At 52.4% G+C, this 24,420-nt stretch overlaps 2 protein-coding genes across 3 annotated transcripts; both read right to left on the minus strand.

Moving 5' to 3' along the window:
- Positions 1-144: 144 nt before the first annotated feature.
- RGS19 (regulator of G protein signaling 19) lies at positions 145-5,666 on the minus strand. 2 transcript variants are annotated; one of them, XM_053453225.1, is made up of 6 exons: positions 5,404-5,666; positions 3,469-3,678; positions 2,282-2,400; positions 2,090-2,164; positions 1,644-1,878; positions 145-459 (listed from the first exon to the last, which is right to left on the minus strand). In XM_053453225.1, the coding sequence occupies exons 1-6, from the start codon at positions 5,518-5,520 to the stop codon at positions 271-273; spliced, it is 945 nt and encodes a 314-aa protein (XP_053309200.1). In that variant the 5' UTR covers positions 5,521-5,666; the 3' UTR covers positions 145-270. The 2 variants fall into 2 exon arrangements, with proteins under 2 accessions (XP_053309200.1, XP_053309201.1); XM_053453226.1 differs by lacking the exon at positions 3,469-3,678 and having other exon boundaries at positions 5,404-5,659.
- A 2,610-nt stretch (positions 5,667-8,276) lies between these two features.
- On the minus strand, positions 8,277-12,950 carry LKAAEAR1 (LKAAEAR motif containing 1). Its single transcript, XM_053453897.1, has 3 exons — positions 12,643-12,950; positions 10,050-10,172; positions 8,277-8,350 (listed from the first exon to the last, which is right to left on the minus strand). Exons 1-3 carry the CDS (start codon positions 12,934-12,936, stop codon positions 8,288-8,290), a joined length of 480 nt encoding a protein of 159 aa, XP_053309872.1. The 5' UTR covers positions 12,937-12,950; the 3' UTR covers positions 8,277-8,287.
- Positions 12,951-24,420: the final 11,470 nt, after the last annotated feature.

The raw sequence follows: 24,420 nt of genomic DNA on the forward strand, positions 1-24,420 counted from the left end.
TCAAGGCTGGGGGTACTCAGTAGTAGTATTCAGCCTGAGGTGCCCCTCTGCTTGGTACCTAATACCCCCCTAAGGCATCGCAGGAGGAGAGGGCTTCGGACGAGGTCAGCTGTGGGGTGGCAGGTTGTCCTCTCCAGGGCCGCAGATGTAGACCTGGGTGGTGCGATGAGGTCGGAGAGCCCCTGTGGTGTCCTCTGAGTACCCCTCTTTTCCGGTATTTGTATAAAATGTGCGTTTTCCGCTCTCCGGAGCCCCCCCCGGGGGTCAGTCCTACGACTCCGAGCTGGAACGTGAAATGCTCTGCAGGAGGCTTCTGTAAATGGCGGAGTTCAGGAACCGCGGGTACGAGTCTCTGTGCATCAGGGTGTAGATCTGGAGCTGGGCATCGTCAAACGTGTGACACGACGGCTCCGCCATCCGCCGGTTAATAACTTCTCTAACGCGGGAGTCCAGGCTGACCTGAGGGGATAAAAAAAACAAGCGTCAAGGCTTGGCAAGAGCGGCGCTGCGATCATTGACCGCCACAGAACACGCGCAGGGTGCAAACACAGAACGCTGCCAATCCGAGCCGCCGGCAGCGCATCATCGCCAAGACAGAACCCGAAGAGCCCCACTGTCTGCCTCTTACCCCCCCCCAACAACCGGGAACCTAGAATGACCCCCAGCCCCCTCTGATGTTTCACCACATTAAACGCCCAGCAGATCACAGGATCTACTCACAGGAAGGAGATTATCAGAGATCTCCACGATCTAAACGGCTAACGGGACGTAACTCACGGGACACAGATTAACCCTTCGCTCGCCTCTGCATTTACTGGTACACACTTCTGTGGATACAACAGGTTTTTACTGCCTTCAGAAGTCAAAGGAGCTTGCAATCCGTACAGGCAGGAAAAGAGTGTTTAAGACAGTCTTTGAGTAATAAATGGAACGGACTCCCAGCAGAAGTGGTAGAGGGTAATACAAGTGAGGGGATTAAACATGCATGGGATAGACAAACGGCTCCTGAATTTAAGACGGGACCAACGACTGATTAAGGTTTGAGGCTTTACAGCAGGAGAAATGGGCGACGGATGGGGCCGATCTGCCGGCGGGTTCTCTTTCTAGTTGCAGTTTGCAGGCTCCCCAGGAGAGGACAGCAGACAATTAGCCGCCCGCAACAACACGAGATCCCGTCTGTGGACCCCAAACCTTCGCACACCTGGTCATCCCTGGGGTAATGGGAGTGAGTAGTGATCAGGAGCCCGAGCTCCTCTGCGGGCTGCGCATGTTCTATAAACACACACTTTATTAAGTTGTTTGACGCTTCTGATTGGTGAATGGTGTCCCCTTAAGAATCTATAGGGGAGGGTGAAATGCGCCGGACGGCAGGAGTGACCCCATGCAGCTGCCCGTGATCACATGACCAAGACTCGCGAGCACCAGGGGGTCTTCGGAGGGTGGGGCATATAAACTTCTGTTCAAAGGTTTGGGGAGAAATAAGCACGATAAGTGACCCCAAACTTTTGAACGGTGTGTCATTGTTCAAAATTCCTCATCCGGATCGTGGTGAGCCCCCCGACGTTACCCCAAGGAAGAGGATGGAGGTAGTCCGGAGATGCCCCGCGTAACGTAATCCACCCAGGAGCCGGAGAAGCCGTTACCTCTTTGGGAGACAGGATGGATATATAGTCTTCGTATATCATGCGCGCCTTCTCCTCCACGCCGTGCTTCCCGTGGTCTTTTTTGAGCTCCTCGCACGCCAACCAGAACAGCATGTTCTCCTCGCTGTACTCGGTGCGCAGGAACTCCCGGAACACGTTGCGACCGGCTGGGTTCTTCATCAGCTTCTCGAACGAGCCGGCCCAGCTGAGCACCTCCTCGGAGCTCGGCTTGGAGCTGCGTCAGGGGGGAGGAGGTAGAATTATTCCAAGTTACCCCACAGTGCAGACCCCCCCGGGGGCCAAAAAGAGAAAGCCCCCCCAGGCGTTTGTATCCTAACATACGATGGGTTTGTAAATTGTTCTTCTGACTGCCGAATCTGCCAGCACCAAATAAATAAATGTAACGTGTCGCCCCGCGCATGACATTGTAGACGGCTCATACTCACCACACCTCACAGTGAGGAACGCTCTCCAGCTTGGTGTCTCGAGAAAGTCTTCGGAGTCGGTTACGGTCTTCATTCCTAACAAAGACAGAATGGGAGAATGTTACCCGGTGGCGCGTGCGGGATGCCCCGGTGGCGCGTGCGGGATGCCGTGGCCCCCCTCCCACATCCCATTGCTATCCATGAGTGTCTCACCAGGAGCAGCTGCAGCAGCAACACCAGCAGAAGCAGCAGGGATTGTTCCTGTGATTCCGGGTCGGTTGGTTCCTATCATATCGTGACATGGGAGACTCGCTGGGATCGGGACCCGTGTACTGAGAGAGGAGACAGAAAAACACAAACATGAGGGAACACCGGGGGCCACACAGACAAGGGGCGATATCCCCGAAACACAGACAGGGGGCGCACAGGGGGAAGGTGTCTCTGGCACACATCACCCCCTGCCAGCTGTCTGCCTCTGCCTCTGGACCCGGAACCAGAACTCTTTCCTCCAGATCTCACTCGTTTTGGGGGCATATATATAGAACTTTCATAAAAATGCACAACCAAGAGCCTAAAACAATCCGCGGTCAGGAAGCATCAATGAGAGGAGCCCCCGATCCCAAACGCCCCGAACCTGAACACACAAAAGGGGTCTATTCACTAAACAGAGAGTTTGCAGGAGTTAACTATCTCCGCGCAGATTTATCTATACATTATACAGGGGGCCGGCTCGCTGATTTATCTATACATTAAACAGGGGGCCAGCTCGCTGATTTATCTATACATTATACAGGGGGCCGGCTAGGCCGATTTATCTATACATTATACAGGGGGCCGGCTTGCCGATTTATCTATACATTATATATTACACCGCAGAGGCAGACACGGCCCCCGGAAACCCACAACTTCTAACATTTGCTCTCCAATATTTCCAAGAACCTCGTTTTCCGCTCAAAGCACAAAGTAAAAGAAAAACTCTCAAAAGAGGAAGTTTCAGAAAACATATAAATATATAAACTGACGAGAACCCGCACAGAGGAGCCGCGCATGCACACGGACACGCAAACCCTAACAACCCCCACGAACCCGAGCTGCGCATGCACACAGACACGCAAACAGACACGCTCATGGACACGCAAACCCTAACAACCTGCACAGTGTGCAAAGCGTTTAGATCCATCGGAGAGGATTCTCTGGGGATCCCAACGCGTTCTCCATCCAGTCGCGCCGTGAGGTGTGTAACCCCCAGTGCCACGTCCTGCGGTGACCCAGGGGTAATAAGGTCCTGTCCCGTGGCAGCCACCACCCTTGGCTACACCCCGGGGCCAACAGCTGCTGAAAGGAGATAATTTGGGGCGAGTAACCCTTCCTGTGCCGTACAGAACTCCGGGTAATCTCACCTTGGTGGTCCCCGCAGACGCCGGTTCGGAGGGGGGATTTGGACCCCCCTTGCGTTCCACGGACTGCCCCCCTGAGGGGCTTCTCTGCTTCCCCCTCTCTTTGACGCCCATCGGGGGTGAGAAGCGGGAGATGCTGTGTGACGGCCGGTCCCCTTGGCTCAGTGGCAGGCTGGAGGGTGTGAACGCGGACGTGGGGGGTGTTATGACATCCTGCGGTAAGAAAGCAGCTTCCTGACTCCGGCTGCAAAACTTCCGCTCACAGCAACAGCGTGGAGTCAGGCCACGGAAACGTGCGCAGACCCCCCGCCCGCAGAGCCCCCCCCCCTTCCCCGCGCCGCCCTGGGGGGCTTTCCACAGACACGACGCCTTCCCACCTGTACTTACCCGGATTAATGCCCCCCACAGACCCCTCTTACACCGGCGCGCCCCGTGTACACCACACACTACTTCCCCTTACACCATGCTGCCACGCGCTGCTCTACCCCCTCGATTGCACGCTCTTGTGCAAGTTTTGCTTCCTTCCTGTTAAACACACATTATTATATTCAGTATCCCTGCCAGCCGAGGCCCCCATACTGCGTGGAGCCTGCTCATTGTACATGTAACGACTACCCCCATCCCACGCTGACAGCACCACGGAGCAACGCCCCCGTCTCACGCGGACAGCGCCAACGGAGCAATGCCCCCATCCCACGCCGACAGCGCCAACGGAGCAATGCCCCCATCCCACGCCGACAGCGCCAACGGAGCAATGCCCCCATCCCACGCCGACAGCGCCAACGGAGCAATGCCCCCATCCCACGCCGACAGCGCCAACGGCGCAATGCCCCCGTCCCACGCCGACAGCGCCAACGGCGCAATGCCCCCGTCCCACGCCGACAGCGCCAACGGCGCAATGCCCCCGTCCCACGCCGACAGCGCCACGGAGCAATGCCCCCGTCCCACGCCGACAGCGCCACGGAGCAATGCCCCCGTCCCACGCCGCCAGCGCCACTGAGCAACGCCGGCACCCCATGCCGACAGCGCCACTGAGCAACGCCGGCACCCCACCCCAACAGCGCCACGGAGCAATGCCCCCGTCCCACGCCGACAGCGCCACGGAGCAATGCCCCCGTCCCACGCCGCCAGCGCCACTGAGCAACGCCGGCACCCCATGCCGACAGCGCCACTGAGCAACGCCGGCACCCCACCCCAACAGCGCCACTGAGCAACGCCGGGCAATAATTAAGAAAATCTGAGGCGGAATAACTTTGGATAGCACTTACTGTTAGTTGATTTATATGCCCCCCCCCATACGCCGCAGCACTGTACAGTGTGAAGGATAAACCCCCTCTGCATCCTTAACGGGCACCAAACAAACACAGATTGGGGGGCTCCTACTGCCCCCTGGGGGGTAATAACCTTTGGTCAGAGGCAGGCAGCATCCAGCTGATCCGGACTGCAAGGCTCATCACTCTCAGCTAGCCTGCAGGCACTTCATGTAGCGCTGGCTGCCTCAGCTCTCAGGTTCATTGCAACACAGGGGGATAAGTTTGGGGAAATACAGGTTTGGGGGGGTGTAGATAACGGGTGATAACTTGTAACCCGCTCACACCCCGATATATTGTATATCACCCCCTGCCCCCCTCATCCCGCCCAGGATACTATGCATCTGCCCCAACCACCCCGCGGGAGGGCAGAATGTGTGTGTGTGGGGTCAATGGGGGCCTAAACTAGGGTGTGTGTTAGGGGGGTATTACCCCGGAGCCCATCTCCGCGAGGGCGCAATAAAGCTGCTACCCGTTTCAGCTCTGGGGTCCAAGTTTTCTGAGGTACAAAGCTGAGGGTATAGAGCGGTTAAGTCACCCCCCCTGAGGGGCACAAAGGACTCTAATGCCCCGCTACCCCTGCGCCGAGCGTGCGGCTGCCGACTGCCCCTCTCTGTCCGGTACTCACGATTTGGGCGGATCCCGGCCGCTTCCTGAAGCACATCCGCCTGGCAGAGCCGGAGCCGGGACCGGGAGTGAGGGAGGGGGACCGGGACACACACACCGCCGGAGCCGCACTGCGCATGCGCCCCGCCCCCAGCACTGCCTTACCCGGCGCCTCCACGTCAGTGCGGCCGGGGTACTCGGCACAGCTCTATACCGCGGGGTATTCGGTACCGCTATGTGCTGCGGCTGCTGAGTTCACTGATCACCGCTCTGGGATCTGCCCCTCTTACCCACCCACGTGAGAGATCTGCCCTCTGCTGTGTGATATGCTACCTACCCCGGGGGGGGGGAGTCTGTTACCCTGTATGGGGTCCCCGGGGCATTACCCATAGTGCCCCGTGTGCGGGGGGGGGCCTCTGGGCCAAACTGACCGGTTTTAGGTGCTGTTTATAAACAGAAACCCCCGGTCTTTACACCCGGTCGCTGCGGGGCACTGGAGGGGGGTTAACTGATTACAGCCTGGGGGTAATTCCTCGTATGAGGAATATTATTTAAAAAAACAGTACAGACCAAGATGCCCCAGGAAGAGAAGTGTGCAAAGTAATGCAGTTGCCATAGCAACTGCAGAATGTTCTATATAAATAACCCCCAGTGGGTCTCGTGGGGTCGCTCAGAGTTAACGGAGGAGTATCTGGGCTGGGGGGGGGCAAGGGCGGCAGCTTCCTCTTTTTGGGTATTTCCCGGGGCAGTTAAGGCGCCGGGTGTCACATAATCCGCTTCCTCCTTGTGCTGAGACGCTGCCACCTCCTCCCGGTCTCCGCTCACCTGCTACAACCCCCCCGCGCTCGGAGTCACTTGCGACCCAAATACAAACCGGTAACTCAGCAGTGTCTCTGTGGTGACATTTGATGGGCTGGTCTCCAAAAACCCTCACCCTAGGCATCCAATCACTGGGGTTCTGCTTTGGCGCCCCTTTACCCTGCCCGCATTGATGGGCTCCGGATCTCTAAGGTTCTGCTGCACCATGCGTCGCTGCCGGGTTCCTGGAACTGGGCGTTGTGCTGGGTTCCTGCACGCATAAAGGGTGGTGTGCGCCTGGAAGGGCCAGGGTTTTGGGTTCCTTCACGCGGAAGGGGCGGGAATGCTGCGCCTGTATGGGGCGGGGTGCCGGGTTCCTGCATGCAGAGACCCCTGCCAAGTGTTCTGTGAATTTACTGATTGTGTGCCGGGTTCCGGGCTGTACGCGCCATTGTCTAGATTTTCCTTAAGTGCATTTTTTGCAGGCAGCAAACATCGGGGGAGACCGTGCTGCCGGTTACTCTTCTACAGATTGTGAGCTCTTTTGGCGAGGACTTTCTGAATGTTTTCATCATGTGCTCTGGTAATCACGTTATTTATAACGAAGTGCTTAAAGCGGGTGATAAGCTGCACCCTGAAGGCCCCCCGACGGGTTACTATCGGCGCTTCTCTTGCCCGCAAAACACTTTAGGCGAGCCGGGCGAGAACCCCGTTGAATAAGCGCCATCGCTCTGGAAACATAAGGGTCGGTGGGATTTTTTTCAGCGACAAATGAAACGGGCGCCGATTTCTTTTTAGGTTTATTAGTTTTAGTGAATCTGTGGAAGGCGTGATATTGTGGTCTGGCTCAGCCCACCGGGTCCACGACACCCACCATGGCTTTTTTTTATTAAAATTGTGTCATTCTGATATAGATTAACCCATTCATTTCCAGGTAAAGTAACAGAGAATGGAAACCACAACCCGCCGGCAGATCGGCCCCATCCGGCCCCCGTCTAGTTGCCCGTGTCTCCTGCTGTAAAGAGTCAAACCTTAATCAGTCGTTGGTCTCATCTTAGATTCAGGAGCCGTATGTCTATCCCATGCATGTTTACTCCCCTCACTGTATTACTCTCTACCACTTCTGCTGGGAGGCTGTTCCACTTATCTACCACCCTCTCAGTAAAGTGACTTCCTTACGTTCCATCTAAGCCTCTAGCTTAAACGTATAGATTGAGTTGACGCTCCTTTGGCCCAGGTGTCTTGCGACCCTGCTGTGCTGCAGAGGTGTTCCTTGCAGCTCCCAGCACCCTCAGCCTGCGTTTGGCCGATAGGGGGTTAAGGAAGTTACCAGCGTCGGGGCAGTCTGCGGGGTAGTTGATGAAACGCCCCACTGTAAAGCATTTTCTGCGGCTGTGAGAGATGAGAGTGGGGCAAGCGCTTCCCGTGCCGGGGAGGAAATCCTGAATCATTCTCCGGGTTATTATTGTTCCGTGGCAGCTGCTCTCCGGAGTCCTTCGATCTCATTGTAGTGTGAAGAGCGCGGCCGCGTCTGAGGACAAAGGTCTCCCCCTGGCCGGCAGAACGCCCAGTCTCAAAGCCCGCGGCTCAAGGACACGCCGTGACTTCCTGGTGCGAGGACACCATCGCCTCCGCAGCTTCTTCCTCTTTCTTCGTCCTTCTGCCGTGGAATAAAACTCGGGACAGATTCGGGCAAAGCCTGCGCAGGGGGGGCAAGTATCTGCACCGGGATCCGTGGGGTGTCTCCAGGCGTGAAGAGGTTAAGGAAGCGGGTAGTAGGGGGGGGGTGCTATTACAAGCTCATCCAGTAGGTGTCACCCAAGTCCAAAGTTAGTGGAACCACGTAGAGAGGGTACCTATAGTCTATAGGGGGTCCGTGCACATGAAGTAACATCGCTGTAGGCAGCAGGGGGGTACAGTCCGGAGGTAGTCGGAGGGTGAATGTTGAAGTGGTGTGCAGGCGTTTCGGTGACGGAGTGAAGGTGAGGGTCGGGGTTGCCTGAGGCTGCTGAGAGTCGTACATTTACTGCTGGACAATAGGAAGAGTCAGGGAGTCAAAGGAAACCCCAGGAGGCTCCATGACTACTCCATGTACCAAGCATGTGGCTTCATGGGATCCGGTTCGTTAGTAATCCTCCGTCATCTGCCACGAGATCCTCAACCCGCTCCCTCTGCAAAAACAGACCCATTTACTAAACAAATAGATGAGCCCCCCCGCCTCCTAATACACAGACACCAGGACCCTCACCCCTCCTAATACCCAGAGACCGGGACCATAACCCCTCCTAATACACAGACACCGGGACACGCACTCCATCCTAATACACAGACCCCGGGACACGCACCAACCACCCCTCCTAATACACAGATCCCGGGACACGCACCGACCACCCCTCCTAATACACAGATCCCGGGACACGCGCCTCTCACCCCTCCAAATACACAGAACCCGGGACACGCGCCTCTCACCCCTCCAAATACACAGAACCCGGGACACGCGCCTCTCACCCCTCCAAATACACAGAACCCGGGACACGCGCCTCTCACCCCTCCAAATACACAGAACACGGGACACGCGCCTCTCACCCCTCCAAATACACAGAACACGGGACACGCGCCTCTCACCCCTCCAAATACACAGACCCCGGGACACGCGCCTCTCACCCCTCCTAACACACAGACCCCGGGACACGCGCCTCTCACCCCTCCTAATACACAGATCCCCGGACACGCGCCTCTCACCCCTCCTAATACACAGATCCCGGGACACGCGCCTCTCACCCCTCCTAATACACAGATCCCGGGACACGCGCCTCTCACCCCTCCTAATACACAGATCCCGGGACACGCGCCTCTCACCCCTCCTAATAGACAGACCCCCGGGACACGCGCCTCTCACCCCTCCTAATACACAGACCCCGGGACACGCGCCTCTCACCCCTCCTAATACACAGACCCCGGGACACGCGCCTCTCACCCCTCCTAATACACAGACCCCGGGACACGCGCCTCTCACCCCTCCTAATACACAGACCCCGGGACAGGCGCCTCTCACCCCTCCTAATACACAGACCCCGGGACAGGCGCCTCTCACCCCTCCTAATACACAGACCCCGGGACAGGCGCCTCTCACCCCTCCTAATACACAGACCCCGGGACAGGCGCCTCTCACCCCTCCTAATACACAGACCCCGGGACACGCGCCTCTCACCCCTCCTAATACACAGACCCCGGGACACGCGCCTCTCACCCCTCCTAATACACAGACCCCGGGACAGGCGCCTCTCACCCCTCCTAATACACAGACCCCGGGACAGGCGCCTCTCACCCCTCCTAATACACAGACCCCGGGACAGGCGCCTCTCACCCCTCCTAATACACAGACCCCGGGACACGCGCCTCTCACCCCTCCTAATACACAGATCCCCGGACACGCGCCTCTCACCCCTCCTAATACACAGATCCCGGGACACGCGCCTCTCACCCCTCCTAATAGACAGACCCCCGGGACACGCGCCTCTCACCCCTCCTAATAGACAGACCCCCGGGACACGCGCCTCTCACCCCTCCTAATACACAGACCCCGGGACACGCGCCTCTCACCCCTCCTAATACACAGACCCCAGGACACGCGCCTCTCACCCCTCCTAATACACAGACCCCGGGACAGGCGCCTCTCACCCCTCCTAATACACAGACCCCGGGACAGGCGCCTCTCACCCCTCCTAATACACAGACCCCGGGACAGGCGCCTCTCACCCCTCCTAATACACAGACCCCGGGACACGCGCCTCTCACCCCTCCTAATACACAGACCCCGGGACACGCGCCTCTCACCCCTCCTAATACACGTTATTGCACTCAGGTTACCTGGAACCGGCCCAAAGAGACCTGGGAGCTGGTAGCTTCTGGCCGAGAAGACAGGAACACTTCTAGTCTGATGGCGTCCCGGGCTGCGGGTTGGCAGGAGATCATGTTGGCCAATTCCTGGGCCTGCAGTAAGAAAACCAAATGCGATGCAGAACAACCCCATCCGGCCCGTCTGGTCTCAGGAGCCATATGTCTATCTCATGCATGTTTAAATCTCCTCACTGTATTACCCTCTACCAAAGCTGCTGGGAGGCTGTTCCACTTATCTACCACCCTCTCAGTAAATTAAAACTTTCTTCCATTCCATCTATGCCTCTAAGAAGCATTATGATGGACACAGCGACAACGAAAGAAAAGGGGGCAGTTAGAGGAGATATTTAACCCCTCTCACACACAAACCGGGCAGCAGGGCAAACAGAATGCTAGCCTAAGAGGCCAACAATGATCTGTAGACGACGTCTGCGATATAATGAGGTTGTTTCGTAGATAAGCAATGCGGCCGCCAACTACCCTCGTGGGCAGAAAATCACCCAAAAGGCCCCACTATGAACACATATCACGCGGGCAAAGATTCTGTGCCACGAGCAGCCAAACAACATGATTCCCCCCATTACAAATGAGACTTTTATGTAAACACAGAGTGTGGGAGAGACAGCTGGCGCTTAACAAGACCCCCCCCCCCAAAAAAAAAAGAAAAACAGAGATTCACAGAAATACAGAGATGACGTTATTCCAGCGGCAGCCGCGTCAGATCCACGGCAAAAAAAAAAAAAAAAAAAAAAGCTTTAACTATAACGTGTGTCCTAAACACGTATGTTGCGGCTACGGGTGACGGTGCAGCCTTCATACTGAGCTGGGGAGAGAGAGAGGGAGGGGGTGGGGGGCTTCCTATTTTTCTAGAAATAGCAGAGAATTGCGTCTCGGAGGCAGAAGTCAGAAACATTCCAGATGTTGTTACTGATTCCGGCCAAAAAAACCCTGTTTTTTGCCCGTTGCCGTGTCTGTATACTCAGACAGAGGACCCAAAAGGGAGAAAGCGACCAGGTCCTTAAATGGGACTGTTTTTGGGACAATGGTTTTGTCGTACTTTGGGGCAAACTGTGACATGCAGCCCCGGGACGGGGGGGGGGGGGTGTTCTAGGTCCCGCTCCCACGGCTCTAAGAAAATGCCACTCTAAGGCTGGCTGGGATCAGGAACAGAGAACTGCTGCCTGGCGGGTATTTCTGGGAACATTCTGCATCTTTTTAATATTAAATGTGTTGTATTAATAAAACATTCTGTCCCCCAGCGATCCGGCCACGACTGGCCCCCCGACTCCTATTTTTTTAAATGAAATTCAGGGCCAGTTATAATAATTTACATGATTGGAACCGGTTCCAGGCAGCCGAGCACAAAGGATACAATGTATCAGAATGAAAAATATTATTATTATGTATCCATAACAAAGGAAGTGACGTCACAAACGCCTATGCCTGGGATATGAATGGGACCCAAACCAGCCATTTTTAGCCCGTTTAGTGCCACGTAGGTTATTCTTTAGACTCGTATTCTGTAAAATAAACGGGCTTTTAAGGATTTTGGCAAAAGACGTAATGAAATACCTTAAACGGCATTTAAAGAAAAAAAAAAGTTGATTATAAAATAGAAGTTAAAGAGTTTCAGGGACAAAAAAAAGACACCGGTGCCCCAATCAGGGCGCTGTCCTCCGTCAGCGTGGATATGGTGTTGGTGAGTGTGCGAGTGCATTGTGTTAGCATGCATGCGCGCATGGTGTTAACATGTGATAAGATGCTGTTAGCGGGTGTGTGTTCCTGCACGGTATTAGTGTGTGTGTGTATGTTAGTGTATAGCGTTGGCATGAGTGTGTATAAGTGTTTGGTGTCAGCGTGTGTTGCTAGACATGTTTGGGGGTAAGTCGTGTAAGGGTTTTACAGATTTAATGTTTCATTTCCCCGGCAGAGCTTCAGTTCTTTATGTAGCAGACGAGCGGTGACAGCAGCAGAGGGGGGGGGTGGGGGGTCAGCGATGTATTATTTAGACCCCGTAACGCAGGCACGCCGGCGCTCTGTTTTTGGCTGTGCGTGTTGGGAAAGCCATTTCCAGTAAACCCATTACGGAGCGGCTGCTGCCTCACGGAAATGTAATTACATTAAACTAGAAGCACTTACGTGTCTGGGGAAAACGTGTGTTTGGAGAAGGTCTAAGTTTATATTAAATTCTGCTGGTTTGGGGTTTTTTTTTGTGGCCGCGCAGGTTTCTGTGTAATTAGGTAAACAGGCGAGGGGGCGGACGGGTGCCCGAAAACATTATAGAAAAACAGTCACATTTACGGGTGGGTGGGAATGATACCGGTATTTATTCATCCACCATCTTTCATATAGTCAGATACTTCCTAGGGCTGTCTCTAAGGCTAAAGTCTTCTGGACCACCACAGATTGCAAGCTCTTGAGACTAATTTCCTGCCCTTCTTACAATGTGTTAGGGGGAAGAATCTCACTCTACCCCCCCCATCTCGTTGTGATCTCAGAAGACCCCCATCACGTCTCGCAACGTCCTAACCCGTCCGCCACGGTCTCAGGTGGCCCGGCTTACCCTCATGCACTGGAAGCGGAATCTCATCAGCCGTATGCGGTTTCTGGCCTCTGCGGCTTTCAGATGTCCCACCACCTTGGTTTGCTTCTCCTGCTCGGGGTCCCGAGTCCTCGGCGGCGGCGCCTCCTGGGCAGATTTCGTGGCATGTTCCCTGAGCCGGCCCTTGGCGAGGAGCACCGAGGCCGCCACCTCTTTCCCAGGCTGCTCGTAAGCCAGAACCCTCGCTCTCTGCATGGGGTTCAGCTTCCTCAGCTCCGCCTGGGTATGAGTCCTCCTCGTTTTGGGGTCCGCCATTTGGTTCTGGGGGTTGCCCCACGTAACCAACGTTCCGAAATCCTCACCCTCAAAAGAAATAAACAGTATATATTTACCCCGATACGTAGGGGGGGGGTTACAGTAGATACGGTGGGAATGCGAGAGGGTAATTCTGGGTAGGGGCCAGGACTCCGGGCTTTGTGTTCTGGTTTCCAATTTAATTAAAATGATTTAAATCGATTACGTTTCTGAACGAGGAATTCTCGTGGGAAATCTGCAGAAGAGCTTTTTCATAATCCCCGTCCGTTAAGACTTTTCAGCAACGAACGTCTCAAAAAAAAAAAAATAAAATAAAAAAAAAAAAAAAACTCACTTTAGGGTCTTTACACTTTAAAATTTAAAATCCACCATCGTCTTTTTTCACCCCTTCTCATATAAAAAGCCCACGAACCTAAAGCCCCGGCTCACGGACGTCATAGCAACAGATCGGATTCTGATGTCATTCAAGAATCGCCGGGTCGAGAGGAACACAACGTTTTACCCTAAAATGACTATTATATACATTATATTCCTCTCTCTATATACATATATTCCGGGGGGGGGGGGGTTATTCCATTCTCTCCATCAGCGCCTTTAACAAATTAGACGTTTCCTTCAATGATTTCATAGAAAATCTACACATGGCACGTCGTTAATTACACTTCATGCAAAAACTTCCATTTTGGTTACAGATAAAAGGAAACGGCTTCTATTAAATGATATTAAATCATCAATACGGGAGAAATTTAGAGCGGGGGAGGGGTATTTATATTCATTCATTATCTTCATTTTTTAACAAAAATCAAGTCTCTTTCCCAGAATAAACCCTGAAAGTTCCCCATCTACTGGCCCCGTGTGAAGTGGCCACAGAGGTGCACTATTGTGTTAGGGGGTATATGTGGTGTGGCTGCAGCTTTACCTTTTTATGTGACTTTGGGCCCCATCGCGGGGTATTTGTGTAACTGGGTGGGGTATTTAGAAGAAGAAGAATAGGTTTATTTACCCTTTTAATTTATAAAGCAGGTTCCTGCTGTTTCTATACACATTATTGGGGCTTTATGGCAGTAGAACCATGCGATACCCTCATACCCAGCAAACAATCTGACCTCCTAGAAAAGAGGGGCATCCAGGAAGGAAAGAGGGGCATCGGGGGAGCAGAGAGGGGGCAGCAGGGGCATGAGTGGAGGAGAGAGGGGTACTAGGGGAAGAAAAGAGGGGTAGAAGGGGAAGAAGTGGAGGAAAGAGAGATGATCATCAGGGCAGGTAAGAAGGGCACAGCAATTTGTGGCCCAGAGAAGTACTGGACAAACTAAACAGGGACGCTTGGCAGGTATGCTCTGCTCCGAATCATCGCCCTCTGTCTGCCCTCTTATTCCTATAATCCCTAGGGACCCCTCTCCTGCTTTCCACTCACCCCGTGCAGACACTTTATCTCCTTAGGCCGCCATGACACTTGTTGACACGCGTTACCATGGCGGGTTTGTTACCATTACCAAGGGACACACCCAGCCCCTTTAACATCACGTGGGTTGTCTCAGCCAATAGGATGAGTCAGTAAAGTTGCTCTGCACCACGTGGTTCTCCCTCTGCTGGGGTCTGAATGAAACTGCCCTAATTACCCTCTGTGTGATAATATGAGGGGTATTTGTACTTAGCCTCTGTGTGATAATATGAGGGGTATTTGTACTTACCCTCTGTGTAATAATATGAGGGGTATTTGTATTTAGCCTCTGTTTGATAATATGAGGGGTATTTGTACACAGAGTTATTACTATAAAAAGGGTATTTAGTTACCCCGGTTCCTTATATAAGGGTTTACGTGTAGTTACCCCCCCTGACATTATATAAGTCACCTGCTTAGTTGTCCAGCCCCTTTGTCAATGTGTGAGGGGGCTGGGGTTAGCCCCATGCTCGGGGGTAACGCATGTTATGTGGGGTACTTCTAATTACCCCAAAGTCTTTATAAAAGCTTCTTTTAACCATTAAAAACATAATCTTAGTTTGTATAAAACCCATTTTATCCGACTTTATCCCCGTCTGCCCGGAGACTGGCTGCCCCCGCTTGGCCATCCAATGAGCCGTCGGACCACCTTATAAACCGAGATCACACGGTATCCTATTAACAACTGGGGCTGCAGAATGAAATCGCAAATGTGGGTCATTAAAAAGACCCCAAATGACTCATTTTCGTAATAATATTAATTACTGAGCGTCTCTCCTCTGCGCTCCTCAGAAATTATATTTAATTGGAAATAAAGAACTTCAGCTTCCCTTTAAAGATATAAAAAACGTCTTTCCATGACGCCCCCCTTTGATCTGGGGCATTTCCCGGACCCCCGGGATCAACTGACGTTGATAAATAGATTTTATATTCTCGGCTTGTGAGCTGTCGATTTAATTTATTCTGCGTGTATTAAATGCTAAATAGATTACACGGCCAACCATTTGTCATTCGGGTTAACCCTTACGTAGGTCGACCTGTCATTGGCAGAGTGGGGTGGGGGGTCCGTATCAGGCACCAAAGGGGTTAATCAATCAAGGCTTCCCCCAACGGTGGGGGGGAGATAAGAACTGGAGGGTAAATTCCTAGGCGACACCCCCCCATTCTGACTGATATATATCTGCCCTCCTGGCGCAAAAATCATATTTCATCCGAAAACCCGCCGGGGGCCACTAAATTCGAAAGAAGATCTCGGCGATTTGATGCGTTCTATTTCCAAATTAATTACTCTCCTGTAGATACGTAATTGAATAAATGTGAGATTTGCGTTTATTCCGAGACAGGGGCCTCTCCAGCCCGTAGATCCAATTACCACCTCGGATGGGTTTCCATGCTCGGCTGAATAGCAGAAGATGAGACGGAGTAATCTCAAGGAAGGCAGCGTCTTCCGTGGCCATTGTTACGGCGTCAGAGGACAGTCTAATAGAGACATTACTCGGTGGGGCGTTCTCTCTCTAGCTCGCTCTCCTATCAGCTAATAACAGAGAGATGTTATCACATAATGAATGGAGTCAGAGTGTGCGAGCGACAGCGTCCGACCGACCATTGTATAGTTAGGGACCCGACTGAAGATGCTGGCCCTTGAGATATCACTGGGGAGGAATAAAAGGTTCAATGGCGGACACAGCCGACCGCCGACGGGGGCTGTTGATAAAGTGTCGGAATCCTCAAGGCCAGCAGTTTACGCGCCGGAGGACATGTATAATTGTCTTGGCGTGTGATTGCAGTACATGATTTGCGTCCGCTGCTCCAAAATAGAATAACGCTCTGATTTTAGTTAAGAATTATGATGCAGAGAAAAAAAAAACTGTAATTTGCGCGTGCTATGGTATTGGAATTCCCACTGACTGTACGATGTTATAAACTCTGCGGAATATGAAAGCGCTAAAAAAATATAAAGAAATTCTAATTTAATTTTAAAAAACTTACATTTTACGTATAAAACTTATTCGCTGGCGTGGCAGAGACGCACCAATGGGAGTTCACGGGGCAGTTTAATGTAATCGCACTCCCGCCTCGTGCTCAAAGGTATTTTTTTTTCTCTTAATTGCCATCAAGATGAATGTTTTTTCTTCTCCTGTATAATATAGGTCATTTATTGAGGACTTGTGGCAGGAACGAGACTCCTCTGAGCTCCTAGGGAAGAGGGGCATCAGTGGAGGAAACAGGGGGATAAGTGGAGGAGAGGGGGCATCAGGAGAGGAAACAGGGGCATCAGAGGTTTGGTATAGAGACTGGCCAAACTGAACAAGGATATTCACATACTTGGGAACTCTCCGGGTTTGACCTGTAGAGCTCCGGGAGAAGCTTTGGTTCTCCGGGTCAACACCCGGATCGTCCGGGTTGCGGGAGCGGGGTCTTTACACGTCCCACGTACCGCCCATTCACCCTTTTAACGGAGGTGTGGGAACGCCCACTGACGTCATTAATGTCCCGCAAGGGTGGGCTCCTGGTAGCCGGACCCCAAGATTTCCCAGGTAGGGACATTAGGGGTATGTGTGATGCTATATTTTACCCAACAGCAAAACCAACACTTTAAAAGGTTCTAATCTTCACACCGAGCGTCGGGGTTCTAAATGAGAACGCTGGACATCCACGGGAGAGATTCCGTTTGGGGTCATCGGGGGACGTGCTAATACACAGAAACCAAACGTGACACGTCCCAAATTCTCCATTTCCAGACAAACCTGAAACCTTTTTATTGATGAAATTCTACATTTCCAGGTTTATCCAGAACTCTGATATGAGATCCTTATCCTTTATCATGACTTTCCGGGTGCCTGACTCTGGATGCATTGACGCGTTCTCCTGGGTTCCGTGTCCCCTCCTCTCCCAACCGGCCTCGTCTCATTATAAATCTCCCGGCCCCATTACCGGCACACAGCAATTATGGAGCCCTCATTAGGGGTGCGAGGAGCGGCCGGACGCAGCGGATTTCTGGCCCCATTAAAGGATTGTCCGGGATTAGGCTGAGGGACGGAGCGTCTGCAACGCTGATTGAGTTATTTCCAGATAATTAGACCCTGCGCGGCAGCGCTGTTACTTCCCTACGGAATCTATACAGAGTTTGCGACCCGCCGGCCGCCGTCTCCTGCCCGACGAACCGGAAAGAAGTTTAAACCTTAAAAAAGTCAACAAGGGGAATTCTACGTTGTTACACCGGGGGCTTCAAAAAACGTAACACGTAGACCGGGACTCAAAGCTACAATGTGGCAGAGGAAAGATAGACGTGGGAATGGAATAAAGATCGGCGGACTCTCTATTAACAGGAAAACGGGGGTCCTATTACCCCAATATACTGTCAATTTCAATAGCCCCCCCCCCCCGAAATTCCATTAGAGGAGGGAATAAGGGCACTGGAATTTGGGAGAGGGACTGGCCAAACTGAACAAGAACACTTGGGAAGTGTGCTTGGGATCAAAAGGACAGATCAACCTGGGGTGCTGGCTCAGTATCCATCCGTAACAAAGTCTTCAAACACAAACGGCGTGGCGTAAAACGCCCCCGCCGAGCCCGATGCAGGGAAACACGGACCTGCAAGCCTTATCCCGTGTAATGAACTGAATCTAACAGATAGTTATTCACAAACGCCATGAATGTGGGTGACGCAGCCGGTGCCGGGGACCCAGCTCTCTCAGACACGTCATCGGGGGGGCGTCTGTGTCCTTCAGCCCACACTCCGCAGTCCACCAGCAGTTGCTGTAGAGACGGGAGCCGTTAGCCGTTATTAAAGCATGAATGCCGAACTCGGAGAAAAGATCCGTTCTGTGCTTTTGTTTCCGACCGGCTGAGTCACTCGCGGGATTCAAGGCTCGATTTGTCCTTGTAACCGTGTAACTGCATCGCTGCCCAGCCCCCACCTCCGCACCGCATGCGATCATTACAGTATACTCCCCCCCCGGACCCCTGGGACCACCAACCCATTTGCCTGTTGTTAATCAGGGGTATAACACAGATCCTTGGACCCTGGGTCTTATGGGCTCCCTATGGCTTTTTGGGGCAGAAGTGGCCCCTTTGAAATACTTTATTTCCGGGGGGGGGCTTATATTATTGTACGGCGCTGCGGTCTGTGATGGTGCTATACAAATCAATCAATAAATAATAATAATATAAATGCGCAGAAGCGTTCGCCAACTTCACACGTTCAACAACACCTTCCAAGACACAACCGCACACAGGGACGGGCCCCTCGACACAGCTTGCCGGGGCCCCGGGATTTTGGGTCTCTGTAGTTATCGCTGTCTGCGCATCTTCTTCATGTTACCCATCCCGCCTCAACCAGACAATCCGGTAACAATCCGGTGAACAGTAACGTATCATAAGGGTTAAACCTAATTTTGTAGTATATACATAAAAATAATTTCATTGTATATATAATGTATCATTTTGTGATGTATACGGTATATATACATATATTTATACATATATATACATATTTATTTATAGACTGAACCACCGCCTGGCAATATAATTTGGGAATTCTGGGAATTTATTAAAAATGTAGAAATTTGGAGATGAATCGCGTTTCATTTGCTGACGAGCCGCGGTTTAGCGGTTTTTAGTGAAAGTCATTGCGGTCTCTGTAATACCTTAAGAAGTAAATCCTCTCGGAGAGGAGACGGAGGAGGCATTAACGGCCGCAGAGTCTAATTGGATCTACGCTGAGCTCTTCTAATGACTCTATTGCCCCCGGGAGGCAGCGGGGACTCTTTAAACCTGCACCTGAGAGCTGTGATTGGGCCCCGGGTGCAAATTACCCGCCACGTCTCCGGCGATCAGAACCCCATAGATGATGCAGCGGCTGCTGCCAAACACCCTCAGCCAGCCTCGTCAGGAAGTGACGGGTTATCCGGGGAACTGGGGGTCTCCATCAGACATTCCGGGGTACCCTTTTCTTACCACTTGGGGGTCACTTGCAGACACTGAGATTCAATTGGCCAAAGAGGGGCACTTTTTTCAGGGGGTGTGGTCAGGGGGTGTGGTTGGGGGTGGGGCTTTCCAGTGACTTTGGGTCCTATTGATAGCTGTTGCCATGATTGAGTTTATTTGTAAACACCGAATACCATTTCTAGGGCCAGTTTCAGGCATTTGCCCCAATTCTCCTGTGGCTCACAGCCAGGGGTAAATTAGAGCCGCCATGAAGCCCATTACAAATACACACTGGGTTACCGGAGCCCCTTTTTGGGATTGGTTGTGTATTTTAGCCAATCACACTAGAGGCCCGGAGGCTCCGTAATTAAGGCATCTGCAGAGTTCCGGTTCACGGGATTCTGAGATTAATACCGGCTGCAGCTTTATACACCATGCGGCTGGAGAGCGGACAGCGCCACCTGGAGGCAGAACCAGGTCAGAACCTCATTCACCTGCTTTACAGATGCCCAGGACATATCTCTGGCTGATGAGGGGCTTCTGGGTCACGGGGGGTTTGGGAAACGACAACTTCTAACGAATTGGATTCAGCAATCGGCTTGCCTCCAGCTGTGAGAGCGTGTGCGAGAGGGTGTGAGAGTGTGTGAGAGTGCACAAGAGTGCGTGAGAATGTGTGAGAGCATGTTAGAGCGTGTAAGAGCATGTGAGGGTGCGTGAGGGTGCAAGAGAGCATAAGAGTGTGTGAGAGTGCATGAGACTGTGTGAGAGTACGTGAGACTGTGTGAGGGTGCGTGAGACTGTGTGAGGGTTCGTGAGACTGTGTGAGAGTGCGTGAGACTGTGTGAGGGTGTGTGAGACTGTGTGAGAGTGCGCGAGACTGTGTGAGACTGTGTGAGACTGTGTGAGAGTGCATGAGGGTGCGTGAGACTGTGTGAGGGTGCGTGAGAGTGAGTGAGGGTGGTTGAGACTGTGTGAGAGTGCGTGCGACTGTGTGAGGGTGCGTGAGAGTGTGTGAGAGTGCGTGAGACTGTGTGAGGGTGCGTGAGACTGCGTGAGACTGTGTGAGGGTGCGTGAGACTGTGTGAGCGTGTGTGAGACTGTGTGAGGGTGCGTGAGACTGTGTGAGGGTGCGTGAGACTGTGTGAGGGTGCGTGAGACTGTGTGAGAGGGGCTATCAGCTGTCTGTTGGTGGAGACGCGTTGGGTTGAAAGAGCAGATCATGTGGATCTCTCAGCTCCCTTTTTATGAGATTTCATGTTGAAGACGGCCCGGCACAGTGACCTTCAGTTAACCCCCCGTCAGCCTGTCCCCTTCGTATAAACGCGCGGACGAGACGGGCTTTAGACATCTGCCGAGACCCTCATGTTATCTCCCAGAATCAACACGAGCATCATGAGAGCGAGACTTGACCCCGAAGCTCGGTATATTCCGTCCCCGCGTTATAAGAGACTCCGCTCTGTCACACTGAGCTGCAGAGACGTCTCATCCGATGCGGGGAGATCAGCTCTGTCTGCAACCGTATCGATTCGGAGCGTGGCTCGGCAATATGCTGCCGGGTAGGACTTACTGTGTCTGTAGTCTCCTTCCTACATTAGGTCCAAGCATTTTAATTAGCAGAATATTCTAGGAAGTGACTAAAATAAATATTATTTGAAAAAATATTATCATTAGGGACTTATTATTATTATTAGAGAATTATTATTATTATTAGAGAATTATTAGTATTATTATTAGAGAATTATTATTAGAAAATTATTATTTTTAGACAATTATTATTATTGATGAAATATTGTCTGACACCACAACAAATTTGGTACCCGGTCACAGGGCAGAGCGGTGCTACCAGTATTGGGTATGAATTTTATGGGGCAAAAGAGGATATATTTAACCCTCTTTTTCTGGAAGTTTGATATCTTCTGACCCTATTGCTCTCTCTGGGCCCCGGCGGTGCTGGAGGGGGCCCGGTTGGGTTCTGGATTTGGATGATGAGAGCAGTCTCTCCGTACACGCTGTCCACGTAGAGTTATTTTATACCCGGGGGGCACGTCGTGATTCTCCCCTCAGTTTGTTGACGTGGTTGGCGGCTGAAGCGCCCCCCGCCCCGCTCTCTGACAGGGTCGCATGTTTCAGACGCGTCTTTCTCCTGATCCCTGCTGCGTCTCAAGGCTCTAATTGCCACGGTCATTATACTAATTACAATATGGCTTTCTAACGGGGGCTGTCGGCTCGGAGTGCTCGGTGTGAGCATTGATTAGTGTATGAAGAGCTGTATATAGGTATAATACACCTACCCCCCCAGTCAGGGTATTGGGGGGTTGGTGTATTATACCCAGTCAGGGGCAGAATGCTGTCCTCCGGCAGGGAAGCCGCGCATGCACCTCGCCAATTACAGACACACAATCGCAGACAATTAGAGAACACAATTTCCTTTTGGTGGATGTGGTTTGTGTCGCTCGGGTAAATCGCTTTCACGCCGCACTTTCCTTCCTTTAACTCGACTCATTATCCCCGTACGGGGGCTTTCTTCATCTGTAGATTGTAAGCTCTGTTGGTTAAAACTTTGTTTCCCAAACCTCTGTTTATTTATCGTGTTTCATCAGCTCAAGCGGCTGACATTACAGAGGGCGGTGGGCCACCGTGGTCGCCATCATCCCTAAACCCCAAGAGCTAACAATTCCTGCGAGAAGCTGGAGACCCTGGGGTGGAGGGGCAGGGGCACGGAAGACCGCCGAGTCCTCGGTGTACATGACTTCCTGCCCCGCAGCGTGTACGGAGTTAACGTGTATTAAGTTACCGTGGGGTTAATATTAGGCTTCATGTTTTCCCGTTGAAGGTTACCTTACAATCTGTATCCATTCTAGGGCGCCAAGGACTTTGTCCCATCTGGAGCGTTTGGCACTCGGTGGGGTGGAATAAATAAGGCGTGTGGGCGGCGGGTGGATAATTTGTCACAGGTGAGAAAGGGACGGATTCAGTGACATTTGGATGAGTTTCCGCCTCAGTAAAGCATCAGATTCCGCTCAGACGGGCCAAGCGATTGGGAAGCTAGAAGAGCGAAGAGCACACGCCAGCTAACATACCTCCCAAGTGTCCCTGTTTATTTTGGCCAGTCCCCCTTTCCTCCCCTAATTCCTCCCCTTATTCACATTGACAGTAAGCTCTGGGGCAGAAACCGGAACCTGCTAGACCCGTCAATGTGCTTTCAATGGGAGAAGGGGGCAATTAAACAGAAGGGGCGGAATAATGGAAGGAAACCGGGAGAAAAGGGAAAAACATTCCGAGTCTCAGAGGCAAGGTTCACCGCAAAATGACAAAAAGCTAGTTTATCTCCATGGAAACAGGACACGGTGTGTGAGACGGGAAGCGAGGGCAGCATGATAATACCAGACTGTGAGCCCCGTCGGTACCTGCGAGACCCCCTCCCGATACCCCCATCAGGAGCATCCACAGGAGGAGGCAAGAGGGGGCAATAGGGCACAAAGTCACATAAAAAGCCCCGTCCTATGGTGTGCGTCCTTTAAGTAACCACCTGTATAATGTATGAGTGGGACCAAATGGGGGGGTGTAGTGAATATTACCCCTCCGCCCGGTTATACCCCGTCCTCCAGCGCAATATCATTACAAATAGGGAGAGAGAAAAGAGCTCTGCGTATTGGAATAAAACGGTGCGGTGCGAATGCAGAGCATTCTCTCTAGACATGCTCGATGCGGGGACCGGCAGCGCACCGGCACTCGGGTGACACTGACACTCATTTGCATACGTGGAGGTCACGGCAATCACCGTGTGAGCGGCAGCCGTGAAAGCTGATGGGAGAGCGCATCGCGCGAGCGTCTGCTGATTAACGCAATCGGATGATACATTTGCATAATCCGATCACTAAAATAACCGGAGAGAGAAGGTCTTATCTGCCCTCGTCGGCCAAATTTCCCGTTAATACCCCTTTTATACCATCAGTAAATCCTATTGGGAACTAGGCCTGGGGTCAGATAGATTGTTAGCTCTGTGGGGCAGAGAGCTCTGATATCCGGATACCCACAAGCAGTGCAACCATATGAGCAGATTATGTCCCCGCTTTGCCCCGACATATATCTTCTAGATGCTGGATCTCCGACTCATACACAAGGAGGGAAAGAATGGCATCAGGGGAGGAAAGAAGGACTTTAGGGGAGGAAAGAGGGGCATCATAGGTGGAAAGAGGGACATCAGAGGAGGAAATGTCCCACTTTGGAGGAAAGAGGGACACAGGGGAATAAAGAGGGACATCAATGGAGGAAAGGGGGCACAGGGAAGGAAAGAGGGACATCAGGGAAGGAAACAGGGGCACAGAGATGTGTGAAAAATGGACTGGCCAAACTAAACCAGGGCACTTGGCAGGTATGGTAATAATCCCATCTTGTTGAGGTTTATACACAAGGCTGTAATTATCCCCCTGTGCACCTCTTCACCTGCCCTCCTCCCCTGCCACCGCTTACCCCCCTACGCCTCTTGTAATATTCCTATCTCTCTAGAACGCAAGCAACGAGTCGACGAGGCCTAATTACAGCACTCACAGTAAATCAATTAGCACTCGCAGCGTGTTGCGCTAATGAGCCCGACGCCTCGGCCTCCCGGCACAAAACCCAATATTTAGATTTTCACAAGAAATGAGGTCTGGGAGTAAAATTCCCCAAAAAGATTAGAAAGGAGTGCTGGGGCACGTCCCTTTAAACGGCAACTCTCATGACCCTCAGCCTGCGACCTGCATCTCTCTCTAAATGCTGATAAACAAACCCCAAAAATGTAACTAAATTTAGCCCTGAAAAGCCGCAGTTTTTAATGTAAATCCCCCCTCCGTTTCCCTTGATCCCTCAGTGCAGGCAGTATCGGAATTCTCCCGTCAGCCCGAGCAGGAAGTTGTGAACCGCTTCCTGTTCTCTCCCTGCGTAGAGATTGTTTCCATCTGCGCAGAGACTTATATACCTGGGAACTCTTCAGGGGTTTGTGTCCGAAGACTCCGGGTGAAGCCGGCGTGGAGTGGGGTGTGGAGTGGGATGTGAAGTGGGGCACCCCCCACTCCACGCCCCACTTCACATCCCACTCCACGCCGGCTTCCCCATTAAAATAGTGTGTGTCC

This window comes from Spea bombifrons, chromosome 13 (assembly GCF_027358695.1).
Source record: "Spea bombifrons isolate aSpeBom1 chromosome 13, aSpeBom1.2.pri, whole genome shotgun sequence".
Taxonomy (NCBI): Eukaryota; Metazoa; Chordata; class Amphibia; order Anura; family Pelobatidae; genus Spea; species Spea bombifrons.

Coding starts and splice junctions, on each gene's coding strand:
- RGS19 (XM_053453225.1), bottom strand. CDS start 5,520: ATGCGCAGTGCGGCTCCGGCGGTGTGTGTGTCCCGGTCCCCCTCCCTC. Junction 2,401..3,468: donor CGTCTGCGGGGACCACCAAG/GTGAGATTACCC, acceptor CTCCTCTCTCAG/TACACGGGTCCCGATCCCAG. Junction 1,879..2,089: donor GTTCCTCACTGTGAGGTGTG/GTGAGTATGAGC, acceptor CCCCTGACGCAG/CTCCAAGCCGAGCTCCGAGG.
- LKAAEAR1 (XM_053453897.1), bottom strand. CDS start 12,936: ATGGCGGACCCCAAAACGAGGAGGACTCATACCCAGGCGGAGCTGAGG. Junction 10,173..12,642: donor TCCGCTTCCAGTGCATGAGG/GTAAGCCGGGCC, acceptor TTCTTACTGCAG/GCCCAGGAATTGGCCAACAT. Junction 8,351..10,049: donor TCTCTTTGGGCCGGTTCCAG/GTAACCTGAGTG, acceptor CTGTTTTTGCAG/AGGGAGCGGGTTGAGGATCT.